Here is a 19,522-nt window from a genome sequence, read left to right as displayed (position 1 = left end):
TGAAATCTAAAAAAATGATGATACAAAGGAACTTATTTACAAAACAGAAATAGACCCACAGACACAGAACATACTTATGGTTACCAAACGGGTGGGGGTGGGGAGGAATAAATTAGAAGTTTGGGATTGACATATACACACTACTATATATAAAACAGATAAACAACAAGAACCTACTGTATAGCACAGGAAACGCTACTCAATGTTTTATAATTACATATAAGGGAAAAGAATCTGAAAAAAGAGTATAATATGTATAACTGAATCACTTTGCTGTACACCTGAAACTAGCACAACATTGTAAATCAACTATACTTCAATTTAAAAAAAAAAAGACCGTGCCCTTATGTTAGCACTGGGCTTGGCACAGAGTTAATTAATTAATTAATTAATTAAATAGAACATGAACTATTTAAAAAAATTCTAGTAAGTCATTCATTGAAGAATCAGAAAACCTGTTAACAGTAAAGCTGCTTTCCTGCATGACAAAGCCCAGCTGCACTGGGAGAAGTTCCTGTAAGATAGGACATGCCCTTTCCACTTGGCCACGTTCCCCACCAGGACCACTTCATTCATTTAGACTGCTTTCCTGACCCTTGCAGGTATTTGAATTTTCAGCTAATGCTCTAATATATTTTTATCTCCTTCTTGCCTAGAGTTTAATATAAAGTTGAAAGAAGAACAAAAATAAATGTAGCATTATCCTTAAAGCAGATGAGAGTCATGTTTGGGAGTCTTGTACTTAATCTGCAAGCTGTTTAAGAATCTGAACAATGCTTCTAATTCTAAAAAAAAATTAAACATACTTGCTGTATGCTAGAAACTTTATAATTAACTCATTCAATACTCAGTGGGAAACAAGTTATTCTTCATATTATTGACATTACATAGTTGAGGAAACTTAGTGTCAGAGAGATTGTTTTGGCCAAAGTCAAGAATCAAATTGATTTTATGTGGCAGAGCCAGAAGTCTGACTAGGATCTCTTGACCTTCAAAGCCTGAATAGCTTCAAAGCCCTAAAATCCTAAAATGAGATATTTGATTAGACAAGTTTGAAATGGAGCAAGATTCTATGGTCCTGCCTGCCCTCATATTCTCTGCCTGCCTCTTGTCTGTAGAAAAATTTAGTCAAAGAATAAATTTAATCAGAGAAGTGAGAAAATGCAGAAGTGAAGAAAAACAGTCAAATAGGACAAAATAATAATCGTTTAGTCATTAAGCAAAGTCAAGGACCTTTAGTTCCTCTTCAAGGGCTATGGATAATATTCTGAGCCGTATCCTGTGAGACGTTTTGTAGATACTGAAACCCCCACCAGGTGGAAGAAGTTAACTACATGATGCCCAGATTGTAGCCATGACATAAGCTGCCACAATTCCAAAAACTGGTGTCAAAGAAATAGGAACAAACAGATCCTGGAACTGAAGATTAGCTGTACTCAAAACAATCAAGATGACACTGATGAGACCACTGCATGACCAATTTCAAGATGACTGCCAGAGCTGACTGTGCTGTTTCTGCATGTAGCCCCTCCCTCTGCCTATAAAACCCTGAAACTCTCCTTTAAAAGCTCTTGCCCACTGATTGTCACTTTGGACCTGAGTCCGCCCTCTCCCCCGGTTGCCAGTCTCTGAAATAAAGCAAACTTTCCTTTCCACCAACCTTGCCTCTCGAGTACTGGCTTTCAAGTGGTGAGGAGCCAGACTCCACTTTCAGTAACAATTTGGGTCCGTACTACAACTAAGTGCTGCTTCTACTTGCTTTTTCTCATCTCTTACATGGTTGCTCCCACCTAGTAATATACATATATGCATTTGTCTTCTTAGACCATTAGTTCACCAGCCTAGCTAGAAGCAATTTTGTATGACTCTCTTTTGTTGGCCCTTGGTATCAAGTGTGCTCATTCCTTGGACTGAGTATGAATCAACTCTTAAAAATGTTACCATGATCATTCTAAACCTGTCTTAGAAAACCTCCATGTGTCAGCTCGACAAATGCTCATTGCTTCCAGAGAAACATCTCAATTCCTTGGGCCCTCCTTGAACAAGAGCCTCTGTTTTTCCCATATGTGCCTGCTGTCTTGATCATACATGCTCAAACAAAACTCCTTTGCTGAACTCTTTTTTTGGAACAACGTTGAATGTGCCAGGTTGGGCTCCCATTTCACAAAAATAAGCGGTGTCATTCTCTCTCTCTTCTTGAATTTGGAGCAGTTGTTTTCTATATCAACTACTTTGCCTAAAGTCAAGAGTCGAGTGAAGTGCAGGTGTATTGCCATCTAGATTTCAAATTCTAAAGTGGGAGCAGGTTTAGCATGTATATGCTGAATAAAAACAAATGCACTAACCAACAGTTATCTTCTGTTTTTATCCTGCCCCTTCAACTGGCAGAACCTTGGTATCAGAAGGAAATCCTAGTGGAGGCTTTAATTCCAAAACATAATTTCCCTAAGGATAAGGCATGCATCTGGTTATGTTTTGCCAGATACGGGAATCAATAAACACACACGATGTAATAATGTAGGTGGCACTAACTGGATGTCTACAAAGTAAAATAGTGATAGTAAGAGCCAATTTGAACTAAGAGCTTACTTCTTATCAAGCACCTTTACCCATTGCATTTCATAGGCATTTTCTGATTTACCCCTTACCACAAATTGTGGTACCCAAACAGAATACCAAGTCTCCTCAGAAAACTGGAAAAGGGTTTGTTGATGATTTAGAATCAGTTAACAACAGATTGAAATTGTTCCCTCGTTTGTTTGGTAGAAATGAATGCTGTGAAAAACTTTTGAAGAGGAATTCAGCCACACTTATCGAGGGCCATTAAAGCATTATTATCATTGGCCTTACCCACATTTTAAAATAAATATTCCAAATGGAGCTGGGGGATGATTATACCCAGAAATATTTAATTTGGCTTTATACATAGTCATTACTAATACTTCATTATTTGCACACATAATATAGTTGTATATCTATAATATCCCCCCAAAATAATAATGGCAAATTATTACAATTAAAATTAAAGTATAAGAATGTGGATGGATATAAATATCAACATACCAAATCAATAATGGTCCTATAGAGCAACAATAACCAATTAGACCATGTGATAGCAAGAAAAAAATCCTACTTAACAACAAAAGCAGCCAAACATCTAGAAATTAACTTAAGATCTATGGCTATAAAAAAGAAAGTAATAACAATTTACCTTGGCTCATAAAGAATAAATAAAGAGATGGAACATGTTTCCATATAATTTAGCAATGTATAATTATTTCCTTTAATGCAATACAATCCCAGTCAATAACCCAAGAAAATTTGTAACATTCAAGAAAAATTATTTTCATAGAACATGAAAAGCTAATTCTAAAATCCATAAAGAAGGTGGTAGATAATAGTTAACAGAGTGTTAAGAAAAGGAATCAGGTGTGTTTGTGGGGTCGAGGGGAGGGATCGTCCTAATCAAGATCAAAATATGTTCTGTACCCAGTGTCTGCTGCCTGGGGTAGAGACTGCAATTGTGCTGTCCTGGCAGCTTCTTCCTTTTTGTTATGTAAAATTCATTTCTGATAAGCATCAACATGTACAGTTGCTAAAGTTATGATTATGTATACCTTAATGATTATTAAAGTATTAAAGTATTGAAAAAATTAAAAAAATATATGTTCTATAAGTATGATGTTGGCACAGCACCTGGAAAAAAACTATGTAAATAAAACAGAGTGGGAAATTCAGAAATACATTCTTTACACAGAGAGATTTTAAACCTTATAATATATACTGGAGGTCCAAGTAACTAGGTAAAAGAGGAACCATGAAATAAATGGAGATGACAAATAATATTTGGGGAAATAAAAAAAATTACAATCTTACCTCAAAACCTTAAACAAATTCCACATGCAATAAAGACATAAAAATGACAACAAACAAAACAACGACACAAAAACTAAAAATATTAGATAAAATATTATATAGCAGTTTAAAATAATATGATATTTATACTGACATGCTAAGTTTCCCATGGCATACGTTAAGTAAAAAAGCAAACGAAAACAAAAATACAGCAAGCAAGCTGTGGTATAATACACAGAATTATATTGATTAAGTAAATATATCCACAAATAATAACATTGTATGGTGTTTCCTAAGGGTAGTTAAATGTATGTAACTACTTTGATGCCTGGAAAGTGTCATACTAGGCTAATATTGGTCGTCTCTAAGAAGAGCCCTAAGATTATTATTGAATAATTTTACAGTAAACATGTATTTGTGTACTGACTGTATAATTTAAAATAAATGTTTTCATTTATTATGTATATCATGCATAATCCTGCTTATCTTTTTTAGAGGCATTTAAGAAATTATTTCAAGTTTCAAAAGAAACTCCTTGTTATAGAATTATGTATATCTCTAAAAATTCTTTATTAATATATGTGGTATTTGGATATTAGCAAACACTTTTCCCAGAATCAGCATGTTTGTGCCTGTGGGGTGGGTTGGAGTATGTATGGGTTTTCTGCAAAGACTGTTTTTTTCCCCAAGACTACAGACCAAAAACAAACATTTGCCTTCTTTTTAGTAGAATGGTGGCAGGGCACAAGATTTTGCCCATTCAGAGCACTATATGGATGTTCTATGGAAATCCCCATTTGGTTATTATTTACAAGTCAGAGGGAGGCGAAGGAAACAAGCAAGCAATTGAATTGTGCCTGTTTCTGTTGCCCACAGAATTGTGGAGCAGTAGGGAACTAGTTCCACCACAGTTCAAGGTGTCTGATGTAGTGGTCCAACAGTCTTGCTAAAGAAGCCTCTGAATTATTGCTTTGCATCTCATTTGGAGATACCCCTGAGAGAATATCAAGATGATGGGGCAGGCATTTGCAGCAACATGGATGGACCTAGAGATTATCATACTAAGTGAAGTAAGCCAGAAAGAGAAAGACATATATCATATGATATCACTTATATGTGGAATCTGGAAAAATGATACAAATGAACTTATTTACAAAACAGAAACAGACTTACAGACATAGGAAACAAACCTATGGTTACCAAAGGGGAAATGTGAGGGGGAGGGATAAATTAGGTGTTGGGATTAACATATACACACTACTATATATAAAATAGATAAACAATAAGGACCTACTTTATAGCACAGGGAACTCTACTCAATACTCTGTAATAACCTATAGGGGAAAAGAATCTGAAAAAGAATGGCTATATCTATATGTATAGCTGAATCACTTTGCCATACACCTGAAATTAACACAACATTGTAAACCAACTACACTCTATCATAAAATAAAAATTAAAAAACAAAAAAATGTTCTGTCAAATGATTTAAAAAAAAAAAAAGATGATGTGGTAGGAAAGTCTGCCATAATCCTCATCACAGAGTCTGGAATAGTGACAGGAGCCAATTTGACCAGATGAGTCCCATCTCCCAACTCGCAAAGATGAGAGCACAGTCATCCCTCACTTTGCTTCCTTCTGCCACCGTTTTTGAAGATGAAAAATCACTGAGAAAATTACTATCAAAAACAGCCTTAAATCACCCTCCTTGCAAGAGCAACTGGATAAGAAATATCATAGGAGCTCCAGGTCTTTTCTAGAGTCAGCGGAGAAGCTACTTGCTTCTTCCAGGCTGGCTGCCAGGCCAAGTCATTCCCCAGATGACAGCAGCTTCAGGGTTTCCTGGAAGTTGGGGCCCGTGGAAATCACTCTAATTAGTTTTCTCCAGGGAGGCCCTGCTGAGAACAGAGATTCCCTCAGAAGCTGAACCACAGACCCATTCAAGGAAATACGTCAATAAAGTAAAAGCGTATAAGCTTTAAGAATTTTCCCTAATAGTCCCACCTGCCCTAGAGTGATTTTATGGTTGAGCTCAGGAGACCCTGAAATACAAATGGAGCCTACAACTCACTAACGGAATAGTAACAGTGGCAATTCATGGCTAACAGTTCTCACAATCCAGTCTACTAACATTGTCCTGACTTTCTGATGCAGGTGTGCAGTAATCACTTTGGGGTTCTTTCTTATTCCAGCTTCTTTTGTGGAAGTGATGGCTGCTATATGACTAAGGCTACGTCATCAAATGTGGGAAGCAACTCTCTCCTTTCAGAAAAATTACCTGAAACTTGGAAATAAAGCAAAAAATGGATGATATTTGTCCAGTGGAGATGCAGATAATTTCTTTCCAGCGTAACAGATAACTCCGAAGATGGCCTGGTGAGCAACGGTTTATATTTAAATCTACAACTTTATTCTAACTTTTGTGTTGTTAAATTCTCCGTACATATGCCAGCTTTTTAGATGCTCTCTGAACTGATCATGACATCTTAATGGCTTCCTCATTAATTAGAGTGACATAAAATCTTTGACTCATGTTTATTTTCTGTTCACCTGAAATTCATTTTAGCTTTTGGAAGATTAGATTTTAACACATACTACCAGGATCAGTTAAAATGGTGTTACTTACCATTAGAAAATATGAAACTTATGGAAAGACCTTAATCACACAGTGCACAATAACTGGGGCTAGTAATAACATAATAAAATACTAAGATATCAACAGAACTTTTAGTCTTTTGTAAACATGATTGAAGAGGAGTCTGCCAGGTAGATCAAGGGTGGGGTTGCCCATCCTAGTTTGAGAGTCAGGACCATCAAGAGAATGGGAATCAAAAAATGCAAACTCGACTCTAAGGAAGCAATTGAATTTAAAGGGTGTTTTGGAGAAGAAAGTGGGAGAAAAGGAGGCATTCTTTTATGGTTAATTCTTGGGAGGAATGAAAAAGAAATTTATCTTAAAAAATTACTTTGATTAAAAAATGTGTGTGTGTGTGTGTGTGTGTGTGTGTGTGTGTGTACTGCACAATACATCCATGTGATTGTGCCTCAGGTAGGGTTCTCCAGCAAACAGGCTCTGAGATGAAGTTAAAGGGGCAGGATGTTTTTCAGGGGGAACCACTGGGAACCACACTTTTGAGCCAGAGAGTCAGGAAGCAGAAGTGGGCAAAGGAGTGAGCTCTGGCGCAGGTCTGACAGTCTAGAACAGCCCCACAGAGAGCGCTGGAGCTAGAAAAGTCCATCAGAGATATGCTTCCTTGGGCCAAAATGGTTGTGCCTTTGTACCCTGGACTCAAGTGATTATTGTCTGTGGACCTCCCTGGAAGGACGGGACCTTGTCCTGAAGAGATGCAGTAGCTGAAGGGGCAGAGGGAGATTGTCTTCCAAGAGCACTCCCAGCAGCAGGGCCTTCTTGAATGGGGTCCTGGGCAGCACATCCTAGAGTCTACACACGTTCCTAAGCCTCTCTACACAGGGGCCTGAGACGACCCTCACCCTTCAGCCTGAGACATGGATGGTGAAGCAGGAAGCTGAATTAAAACATGGCACCTCTCACCTCTTCTACAAAATTGCCTTCCCCAATTCAAGTGTCTCTGAAGTCAAATCCTTTTCTCTCTGAATCAGAAGAAACTTGGTAACACAATGAGAACAGAGTGTAAATCTACCCGTAACATGTTCAGAGAGTTCTGACTACATCTTCCCCACCATTGTTCTGCTCCAAGCCTTTCTCACCTCCTCCTCTGAGTCATCAGCTTTGTCTCCAGAGCCTTGGAGAAATGGAAACAGGTTATCAGCAGCGTTGCAGCATCAGTATGCCAGGCTGGGCCCACTCTTTTTTAAACTGGAGCTTCCCTGGTTGTCCTGGTTACATCAGCTCAATGGCGCTTTGGCTTTGGAAAAGACACAACAACTTCTCACCTCCCTCAGTTTGGGTCCTTGAACACCCAGAGTGTACTGTTTTATTTTCCAGAAATATCTGGCTTGAATTTCGTTTTATAATTATCACCCTAGCTCCACATGAACGGTGCTGTCTTAATGTTTTCTTTCTTTACTGAGTTACAGATTTTGATGAATGGCAGTGCCACAGTAACTAGAATGACTGCTTCTACCGTTGAGTTTTTGTGAAGTCCAAATCTCAGGGCTTTTCTCCCTGGGCTGCATGAGAACATGATGCCATGTTGTACCTTTCTTCAAAAACAGATAGTATGCTTTGAGATATGTTTTGTCAAAGGCAGAATTAAAACTTAAAAAAGTGAAACTGTACAAGAAAATTGTACATTCTCCTTCAATGTCACATTACCAATCTAATGCGGCCAGTATAGGATGAAATGAGCTTCAATTAAAGCATAAGAGATTGTAGATAAACATTTCCAAAAGGGTTTTGGAATATTAGGGGGCAGAAAATACTAACATGGGCTATTGGGATGGGTTCATTGTACTCAACTCTCAACATTTGCAAGAGGAGACAAAATTTTGTGGAAGGGGTGATTTAATCATTCACTTCTCCGAAGATAAAAAGAACCAGTGTTCCTTCAAAGCACTTTCAAGCTCTAAGAATCTGTTTGTGGAGCAGAAGTGGTGTTGGGGGAAAAAAATGCATGAGGAAGCAGGTGGCTCTTCCTCATTTTTTTTTTTTTCATTGTAGAAGCGTTGAGTGACTGCCACTTGGTAGATAACAAGGAAGCAAAGAATTCACGGGACTTGCCCGCTAGTGATCTGAGGTCTCCTAAAACTTCTTAAACGAATCAGGACACGTTCTCTTATTTAACTACTATGGGGAATATCAGAACTCATGTATTAATTTTTTTACTAAGCTAACTTTTTTACTAAGATGATTCAAGTATGCTTGACATATTAGTTAACTTTGAAAAAATAAACTTGTTGGTAAATCAGACCTTATCATCAGAAATGTATAGGATGCTGAAAAGACAATTTCTTTACTTTTTGTTTCACCATTGACATCCTCCATGCGCAATGGTTTTATGTAACAAATATGCTAAAAGGTGATTTTCCAGTTCTTCCTTAACATGAAAAGGATGTGTATCTCCTCCTGTGCTTTGAGACACAGTACATCCTCCAGACAGAAAACTCTGCTGGCCTGTGTCAGGAAAGCCATCCTTGTGGGGCACTCGCAAGTGTAAATATAAGTGACTATTCCACGGAGAGACTCTAGCAGTTTCTGAAGTGTCAGGGCAGAGAGCAAATGAGACCCACCTTTCCTGGTTTCACTGCTGACCTCGCTTTTGACACGCTTCACCTGAAAATAATAATAATAATTCCCAACCAGTGTGGAATCAGGAGCAGCACCATGGGTAGGGGGGAAATCGCTTCAACTTTATGATTTACCAAGTCAGTGAAATACTTCCCCCAAGGAGTTCTAAGTGGGAGTTACTTCAGTTTATTTTGACACAAATAAAGCAGCTGAGCCAAAAAAAAGAAAAAATAAAGAAAAAGGTCCATAAAAGGCCAAAAAGATAAGAAGAAAGTAAAGCAACACAAAAATGAGACTCACAGGCTCACAGCTTTACAAAATGCCCATTCTATACTTGCAACATATTTGGAAAGATGGGGTGTCAGATTTGGGGACAAAGATACTTTCTTTGCTGTGACATCCACATGGGCATGAGGGTAAGGATGACTGTCATGCTTAATATACAGATGGAGATGGGACATCCTCAAGTTGTAAGGGATCAGTTACCAGACTCATCAATTTCATTCTGCAAATAATAAAGACAATGAATCCACTTAGGCTAGTTATTTCTCTACCAGGGTCCCATGGCCTGTTGGCAGTTGACCTGGAGTTCTTACCCAGATCCCTTCATTTCATTTTCAGCCATAAGTGCTAGTTCTTGGATTTCTCTTGCCTTTTCCTCATATTAACTTGAAAAGCTAGTAGGGAAGAGCAAAGCGAGGGATGATACTGCCAAGAGTTTTAAAGCTGAAACTACCCCAAGCTTGCAGTGCACATTTCAGAAGCTCTGTGTTATGAAGCTTCTCCTACTCTATTCAAGAAATGCGACCAGTGAAATGGCATGGTTGCAATTGTCCCTAACTATCAGGGAAATAAAAGCTTGAAGTTAAAATAGTGATTCTGGGAATCCAGCATGCACTGACTCAGGTATCAGCACTTCAACTTGTCACATTCCAATGACAGGGGCAGTGCTAAGAGATATATCCATTCTATAAAATTCAACCTGTTTCTGGTACTCGGAAAGCACTCACAAGCACAGCAGCAATGCCAGTGATTACCATACTTGAACGATGCTATGTTTTGACTGAAAGATCCTTCAGAGGTTAAAGGTATCTAGACAGACATATCCAAATTAATATTTAAGTACTGTCACAATCAATCTATCCCAGTAAAAATAGATAATGAACAAGGACCTACTGTATAGCACAGGAAACTATACTCAATAACCTATGTGGGTAAAGAATCTGGGAAAGAATGTGTATATGTATACGTATACGGAATCCCTTTGTTGTACACCTGAAATTAACATGACATTGTAAATCAAATATACTTTAATTAAAAAAAAATTTAAACAGCACACCACAATCATATCTTTTTCTGCCTAGCAAATATAAAGATCCAGTGACTCAAATTTTCTGAATGATAGAGAATGCAATTCGTCATTTTGGCTGTTCTAGCTAAGTAGAGGCCTTTTTTTTAAAACCACTGAATCATACAAACTGGAAATATTGGGACTTCAATTTTTTTGGCCACCTGACACTTCTAAACAGGTTGAACACTAAACAACAAAATTCAAACCAACAGACTAAAATGGCCTCCAACAGCATGTTTTTCTTCTTCAAGTACATTAAGACAAATTCAATAAATCAGAGTACCATCTGAGATGGAGCCTATTGGGAAGAAACATACCAGAAGCAGGTGCTCTTGCTGCAGCTGACCTTGGCTCCAGCTAGAGCAAGGTATCTCTCCAAACCCCTAGATATGCTATTACTCATTGCATTTGTGATCAGTTAACAGAAACATCTAGAGATAAAAACCCGCAAGGAAACACAGCTGCCTCTTTTCCCTTTCGAGTTGCACAAAGTTTGTCACATATTCATATCATTCACATATGATAATTTCATAACTACATGAAATTTGCATGAAGGGATTAAAAAAATTCCATCTTTATATACACCTTTCAGCCAGAAAGATTCATCAGTACTGCCTGAAGATAAATTAAACTTTGGCATGGAATATAATTTATGAAAATTGCAAACTACTTGAATTGATTACACCAAAAAAGACATTAAATATTGATGACTAGCAAACTTATTCAGAGCAATAAAATGTGATGTTTAAATAGAATGAAAACATCAATATAAATTTAAAAAATATTTTAATACTAAATCATATCACTGATGTAGGTTAATTGAGTACTTTTTCATCATAAAATCATTTTTAATCACTTATATCTTAGCTTCTGATGGATAGGTAAAACATGATAGATGAAGAAAGAAATATGATTCCTGTTGGAAAGAGAGATTACAGATTCTGTTACTTCTTTTCTTTTAGCTGGTATGGTCTTAGTGACAGATTTCCTCAGAGTTAAAAGTTGCACAAACCCAAACTTAAAAGAAGCAAGTAAGAAACACCCATTGATTGCTGATGGCATTTCATTACTAGCAGTAAAGCTATGTAGTGTGAGAATTGGTAAAATAAATACATAAGGAAAGAAAAGTAAATCTGGGTATACTGGCAAATTTTACAACTAATTTATGCTACTGTTCTAAGCATCTGAGTTTCAAGTTTTATGTAAGAGCAGTGCCTTGGTTTTGATAATAATACAATATCCCTAACATTTACAACTCTATTTGTTTTTAAAGCTTTATAAGCCCTGCTCAACCTACTTTCAAAAAATCCTTTCTAAACTGTAGCTATAAGGCAGACGTTTCCTACCTGGACTAGTGTGGCTAAACTCTCTCTCCCTCTCTCTTTCTGCCTCTTTGTCTCTCTCGCACAGCACACACACACACACACACACACACACACACAGAGTGAGCTCTTTGAAAAGAAGTTTCATTGCACAAGTCATCTTTCAATTCCCACCATCTGACAAGGTGCCTGATTTGTTTTAGGTGCTCACTGACTGCTTATGGAATGAATGAATGATTCAGTGAATGATGTTTGAGCCTTCCCAGGCCCTACTGCCAGCAGTGGCAGCCAGTTCAGAGGAACAACTTATCTAAAGTTTGATTCTGAGTCTCATGGTGGAAATGACCAGTGGAGAGACGTCTGCTTAGGGACCAGGGCTGCTTTTCTGTGCAAGTTATCAGGCAGCCGCCTAAGTGACGTGATTTCAGGGAGTATCAAAGAAGCTCGTAGTTTAAAAACCAATAGCTCCCTCCACCACCATATTACTGATGCCCTAAATCCCTTGGAGATGCTGTAATGTATTTCATTACATGGTTATCAATAATTATCTGGAGTCAGGTATCAATAGGAAGGGTGAATGGTAGCCCACTGACTTAAAGTCAACTTCTAATAAGGTTTAAATAGCTGATACATCCTTTTTTCTAAGAGTAGGTTTTGATTATAGGGATGAAAAGTAATAGAGGTTCCTGGACATCCAAGAATATAATATGTACAAGGAGAAAAAATACAAATAGAGTTTGAAACCCCCTCAAACTTTGCTAAGAGATGACATAATCTTCCATTGTTGTAGCTAATAAATCTAGTAAGGAAGAATCTGCGAAATTACGTGTATAATTATAAATGCTTTATGGAATATTTTAATCATTTCCCAGGTCTAAATTAAAAAGTAATTTTCCTTGGGCCTGGTTCCACAGTGGTTTTGTAGGGTTTTTAGCACACAGGGCACCTTAAGATGTCCCCTACCTACAAACAGCTGGCTGTTGAGCTGTAACCGGAAATGACCCTCCTCTGAGGTCTCCCTGGTCATCCTTGGGAGGTTGTCCACCTGGAGTGAGGTCTCCTTGAGGTTCCTCTCGGCCCGGACATAATGCCATTGGTTGTCATTCAGAGGAGAAGAGGACTGGACTATGAGCTCTATGGGGCCATTCCCAACATCAATGGCAAAAGTGATCTCGGAAGGAGCTGAAACCAGAAAGGAAACAGGTAAAAAGATGAAGGGAGTTGTCAGTGCATTTAGGGCACAAGCATACCCTGAACGAATGATAAAAACTATCGTACATCAACAGCTAGGTAGAGAGGCCTTCAGATGAAATCCCCTCAGTATAAAAACTACCATTCATGGTAATAACTACCAACTACTAAATCTCAAGCTCTTTTTTTTGGTCCCAGTTGGTACTCATTGTGTGAATTCAAGAAATAGGATAGGGACCAGGGTCACTGATGTTGATCTGACAAAATGCACCTGCTCCAAGGTTCTGGGTTTTCTGGATCTCTTCTGACTTCAACTGTGTCCTCATGGACAGCTATAGATACTTGGTTAGCTAAGCAGCTACACTCCTGCGAGGAGAAGACCACATCCTGGAAAGTCCAGTGCTTGGTATTATTCATTATGCATGTTATAATAATGTATTTCATATATATATATATATATAAATAAAACATATTACTATGTGTATTATATATATTATTATTCTAAAATGTATCATTTCATCAATACATATGATACAAGAATTCATGCTATTCCTATGACTTTTTTTTTTAAAGGAGGCTCAGAAATTTTAAGTGCCTTGTCTGTATCACTGCAAGTGGCAGTGTCTGGGAACAAACACAACCCTATCCCCCCAACTCCCCATGCAGGGCTCCTTCCATGACCCTTTCTGCCCTTCTATAGCAATCTGCTTATCGTACAAGACAGGAAAGAGCCAGTCAGGGGTAATGTTACCTGTGATGATGATGTTGATGATGATGATGACAGGAAGATAATAGTGGTGGTCATGATGGTGATAGTTGTGGTGGTGATGATGATGGTGGTGGTGATAGGGATGATGATAGTGGTGGTGATGGTGATGGTGGTGATGCTGATGGTGGTGATAATGTTGATGGTGGTGAAGGTGATGTGGTGATGGTGATTGTGGTGATGGTAGTAGTGAGGATGGTGGCGATGGTGATGGTGGTGATAGTGGTGATGGTGGTGGTCGTGGTAATGATGGGGATGGTGACAGTGGTGTTATCACCATTAACAGAGAGAGAGAGAAGTAGCAGCAGCACAGTAGTACAATGCACTCTGAGGAGCACTGCCCATAGATTCTCTCATTTTAATCCTCAAAGCAACTCTATGAGAAAGGTCTCATTTTTATGCACATTTTATGGGTGAGAAAATGAAAGTTCAGAGAAATAGAAATAATTTGCTTGAAGCTGCCTAGAGAGTAAGTAGAATCTGACTCCAAAAGTATAATCTCCATCTTTCTTCTCTATTTTAGTATACCTTCTTATATTTTCTTTTATTATGTAAGAATTCTAAATCTGAAGGATGTGGAGAGGTAAATTATAAATTAAAGTTGAGGGGAAGACAGTCCTCTCTCAGGAACAGGAGCCTTCATATTCCAGACCTTCCCTTCCTTATCAGCACCTTGTGATGGCCCCCCTCCTCTACACCCGAGATAGGACATGTGTATTTCTTTGACAAGGTCATCAACTAACAGATCTGAATATTCAGCAATACCAAAGGTCAGTCATCACCCTGGACCACTCCTTTCTCAGGCTTTAAACCCTAACAGAAAGCCAGCCTTGGTATAAGAAGCCCCCAATATGCAGAATTTCAAGTAGCAGAGAGTTTGAATTGCTCGCCTTCCTGGTGAATGTGAGCCCTGACTGCAAAGAGAGGCAATAAGATAGAAGCTTTACAAATGGGATTTGAGACCTGGACTCTGGCACCCTCCATGACCTGACGTAAGTTTTTGAGCTTGTCACCTCTTACTTTTATCCTTTGTAAAATGGGAATAAAAACAATACCTAATTGTCAGGTTGTTTATAAATTCATCCCGACAAAGTTCTTAGAACTGTGCCTGGCGTGTAGGATGTACTCAACAATGATAGCTATTGTTATTATTATCATCACCGTGGCATGGTTCACCAACCCACGTCAGTTGTCTTTGGCTCATAAACCCATGCATTAATGGAAACAGAATTGAAGGGAGCAAATCAGATTCAACAATTGAAAGATTAAATAAGAGTGAAGTTAGCCCTTTGAGCCATTGCCTGTTTCTTATCAGGCCACCAATGCTACCTTGCAGCCCTGCTTATCTTGAGACCAAATAAACAATTACTGAGATATTGAGCATAAGTGTATTTCTCTCTAAAAACATAGGTAAAAACTCTTGAGGTTGAAGGGGAGGAATGCTAAAGATTTTCCTAAAAGCCTTCCTGCAAAGCTGGTCTTGTGGATATCCAGTTCCATGCAGACAGCACATCTCTGTGGAAGGAAGGCTTGCTCCACTGCTGTGATGGCCTGCCACCCCCTGTCACCACTACCTCCTTGTTAGTTTCTGGTCTGCACTTACCTCTGCCCCTGCATTTATCCCTCTGTTGTATAATGATCTGGTTATAGTCTGTCTCCCCAGCTAGTCTGCAACTTATAGATGAATTGGACACCCAGAACCTAGGATTGAGCCTTGTATACAGGAAGCTCCCATCAAACTAAAATTTCATTCATTAAAATGTTACCCTGTACACACTAAATGCAATTTTGTAATTTTCTTTCTTTCTTTCTTTCTTTTTAGTTTTATACCAAGGTGTTAGGTTCCTTAAAAACCTTCTAAAATTATTATTATTTAACTTTATTCAAGTCACTATTAAAGACCTACTATGTTCAACTCACTCCTCCTAGAACTAGGGGAGAATCAGTGAAATGCAATAATAATAGCTAACATTTATTGAGCGCTTACCATGACCCAGGCACTCTGCTAAGCATTTTTCATGAATCAACTCCCTACAATCATACGAGAAAGGTAATATTTTACAGAGGAGGGAACTGACCCACAGATAGCTGAGAAGCTGCTCCAACCCAGAGGGGGCAGAGTCAGGATTTAAATCCAAGTGATGTGTCTCTGGAGCTCACTTTTTAACCCACTTGTCCTATGAGAAAACCACCATCCCCAAAACCTATGCAGTCCCTACCTGGCAGTCAAAGCTAGATATATAATATGGGTGCCTGGAAAAAACTGAATGAAAATAAATGTAAGTACATGGTGATACCTCCAACACTGGCTAGTGACTTGGAAGACAGGACACCTGAGGCCAATGTCAACTAGAGCTCATTTTCTGGGGGGATGGGCATAGCTCAGTGGTTCTAAATGGGAAAGCTGGAGGTCCAGTGGCAGCATTTCCTCTATCATGAATTTACCATCTTCTCCCCGCAACTGTCTGACAAATATCCACCCTTATCATTTACATCCTATGGTTCAAGACAACGCGAAGGAGTCACTGGAGTCTTTCAGTGGGTTTTTACCCAGCCAGGACCTGTGCTAAGCAGAGATGAATGAAACAAAATGAGCTCATTTTGGTGTACTTTTGAGAAGACTGACCAAGAAGGGGCATGTCAAGTGGAGGAAACTGCCACAAGCATGAGAGATTGTACACCAAGTGGTCCTAGGAGATGAGAAGATGCCTTCTAAGTCTCCTGTACAATGCTCTTCCTTCCTCAAACTGTGACACCATCTCTGTGTTCTCAGCCCTGCACAGGTCAGGCATGTGAGATGTCTCAGGCACCATAATGGAATAAAGAAGAAGATGCAAGGCCTTAATGTAGTCTCCTAACCTCTCTGACCTCCCATGTATTCATCTGTAGAATGAGAAGTAAATGAATATTGTTAAACATTTTTGGAGACATGGACTCTTGGAGGCGCTGATGGCAGCTGTGGCTCCTATTCCAGAAAAAAAGCACACACAGTTTTACATTAAGTTGTAAAGACCTGCTGAATGTCCTATGCCTCAAAACATGGAGGAAAATCATGCTATTTTCTCACCTTCTAACATTCTTGGCTCTTGAGACAGTTTTGCAAAGCAGAGTAGGGAGTTGTTTGAATGAACAGAGAATTGAATCCTGGATTCTGAATCTTACTGGGTGATGCTGGGTGTGTTATTTACCCTCTCAAGGCTCACCTTCCTCATCTGCATATTGGACTGTGAGTTGAACATGAAAATCATAATGCAATATCTTGATGATTATAGATGAGATTATTTGAAAACAAAATTAATTAATTAATTTGAAAACAAAATTAATTAATTTGTTAGAATTAATCTTTCCTATTCTTGAGGATCTGAGGATTGTATCTTCAAGTTACCATCACAGTTGGTAATATTATTGATATGATACATTTGAAAGTCAGAACTCAAATTTCTAGATATATAGATATAGATGAGGACATAGATATAGATATAGATTTAGTTGTTCCTCCATCCCTCCTCCCCTCTCTACCAAGAGGACAAACATTAATCACCTGGAGACAACGTTAGACCCTATCAGCCTCGAGATGCCACCAGAAGAATCTACATAACAAACTTGACTAACTAGCTTTTATCTCTACTTTCAAAGCCTAAAACTGCTTTCCTTTATCCTATTATTTTTCCAAAAATTTATTTGCTCTCTTATAGATGTCATATGAACTGGAGGTCTAAGTCACCTCGTTGAGTCACTCCTTTCCTCTGGGTATCTCCCATCCCTACATGAGGTATACATGTTAATAAACTTCTGTTTGTTTTTCCTCTTGTTATTCTGTCTTTTATCACATGGTTCTCAGCCAAGAACTCAGACTTTTAGGAATGAAAATGATTTTTGTTTTCCCCTACAGGCTTTAAGGTCAGCTAGCTGCCCCTACCACCCAAGGGGTAAGGCTGGGCTCTGGCAAAACCAGTCTGAAATCTTTACTTCCCTGTCTAGAGGCATTTGTTCCTAGGTAGTCAGAGGAGTTGCATATCAGGAGGATTGTGTGGACAGCTGGCAAAGAAGTGCTTTCCCACCAGCTGAAATGTGGCTCCTTCTTGAGGGAAAGATAGCCTTGACGGAAGTAGAGATTCAGAAGTCAGAGCAGGGAGAGAAATAAATTAGACCACTGCTAACATTTGTTAAACTCCTGAATCCAACCAGAAATAAAGTGCCCCACCAATTCCGGACTTGGTCACCTGTCCTGGTACCAATAAATTCCCATCCTTGTGTCTATCAGTTAAGATTGAATTTTCTTTTAAGTGCAGCCAAATGCATCTGATCGACATATGGGCATCAACAATTCCATTTTCATAAATAAGCACTGAAGGGGTGAGGAACTTGCTCACAATTAGAGTTAGAGAAACAGAAATTAGAATACACATTGGATTCTCACCAGTAGTCTCTTTCCGCTATGCCATACTGATCGCAACAGCCATTTCCTTCTCGTCCCCCATCCACTCCAAAATATCTGTTTCAACCTGCACAGCCATTATGAGCTAATTGTCAAAATAGCTATTTTTTTCTCAGTCTCATTTGGAACAAATCCATTAAGACTTGAGGACATAATGAAGCATCTTGCCTTTCATAGAATATGGACTAATCTTAAAGCTACAAAATTCAAATGTCTTAGTTGGAAGTGACCCAGAAAGAAATAAATTGAAAATTTTATGTAAGCTTCTTGTTCCCTGTCCAACAATTCGGATACATCAATTTTGAAAACTTCTGTTCGGATAGTTACAGAGGAACACTCCTTGGGGATGAGGAAGAGATCTACTTGAGAAATCTACTACATTTATGTGAAGGCCATTTTCTTTCTAAGAAGATGATCTGTAGAGGAATCTTACTATGAACACTTTAGGGTGAAAATTCCATCTGTGTAAAAGACATAGGTTGAGTGCAGCTGTTAGTAAGAAATGCAAGATGAGCCCCATTTGTTTGTCTGTTTTTCCTTTTAAATAATAATAATAAAACAAAATATTTTGAAAATTTTGAGGCCTCGTACTTTAAAAAAGTTTATACAAAATCTTCCTCTTTCAAAAAATACATATTCTCTGATCTGGTGAAAAAGTGTGCACTGAACAATGACATCAATGGATTTTAAATTTTTATCAGATTTAATACCACTTGCACGGAAAACATTTTTGTGCAGCCCAAAGGACAAAATATAGTATGAGGAAGTTCAAACAAATTGGACACTGAAATATAATTAACACGAAATCATCACTCATTACCTTGTGATAATATGCCATGACATTTGCTGCTGCTTTAATGAATCGAAAGGCCTTAGGGCCTGATTGTTATTAAATTTACATTGAGGTTATTATATCCATATTATGAAATGGCTGGCACTCAACTCCACGTATTTAAAGCCTGGCCAAGGTAGCTATGAGGGATCTTATTTCACACTAAAGCCACAAGAGCTTCCTGCCATTAATAGTCTAAATCATTGGAGTAAAAGGAGATTACAACTACCCGTTAAAGAGATGCCTTTCCTTGTATTGGGCTGTAGCTGCAGAAGAAACACTTAGCTGCTCTGTGCTCTGCAGGAGACCTGTACATGCACTTTAGCCATCTCCTCCAGCCAGCACTTTTGTCTCTTTTCCTGGAGGTCTCAAATTTCCACGTTTCTGTTGCTAAGACATTATTACTTAGGTTTTCAAGGGTATTTCATGCTGTCACACTATTATTGTAATATGGTCGATTGCCACAATCAAATCATAGAAAACATGTATTTAAAACCAGGTAAATGAGACACATAACAAAAAGCATAAGTCTTCATGGTCATGGTTTTAATAAGGGCT

The 19,522-nt window shown here is 38.4% G+C and overlaps 1 protein-coding gene across 3 annotated transcripts in view; it reads right to left on the bottom strand.

Moving 5' to 3' along the window:
- The window catches only part of CNTNAP5 (contactin associated protein family member 5), an 866,498-nt gene that overhangs the window by 114,871 nt on the left and 732,105 nt on the right, over positions 1-19,522 (bottom strand). For all 3 annotated transcript variants that reach the window (XM_060016951.1, XM_060016952.1, XM_060016953.1), the window contains one exon: positions 12,701-12,919. In XM_060016951.1, the coding sequence (XP_059872934.1) occupies positions 12,701-12,919 (219 nt within the window). The remainder of the gene's footprint in view (positions 1-12,700; positions 12,920-19,522) is intronic.

Source organism: Delphinus delphis, chromosome 7, assembly GCF_949987515.2.
Source record: "Delphinus delphis chromosome 7, mDelDel1.2, whole genome shotgun sequence".
NCBI lineage: Eukaryota > Metazoa > Chordata > Mammalia > Artiodactyla > Delphinidae > Delphinus > Delphinus delphis.
Note: the sequence above shows the minus strand (reverse complement) of the source record. Positions and strands in the feature narration are given on the sequence as shown.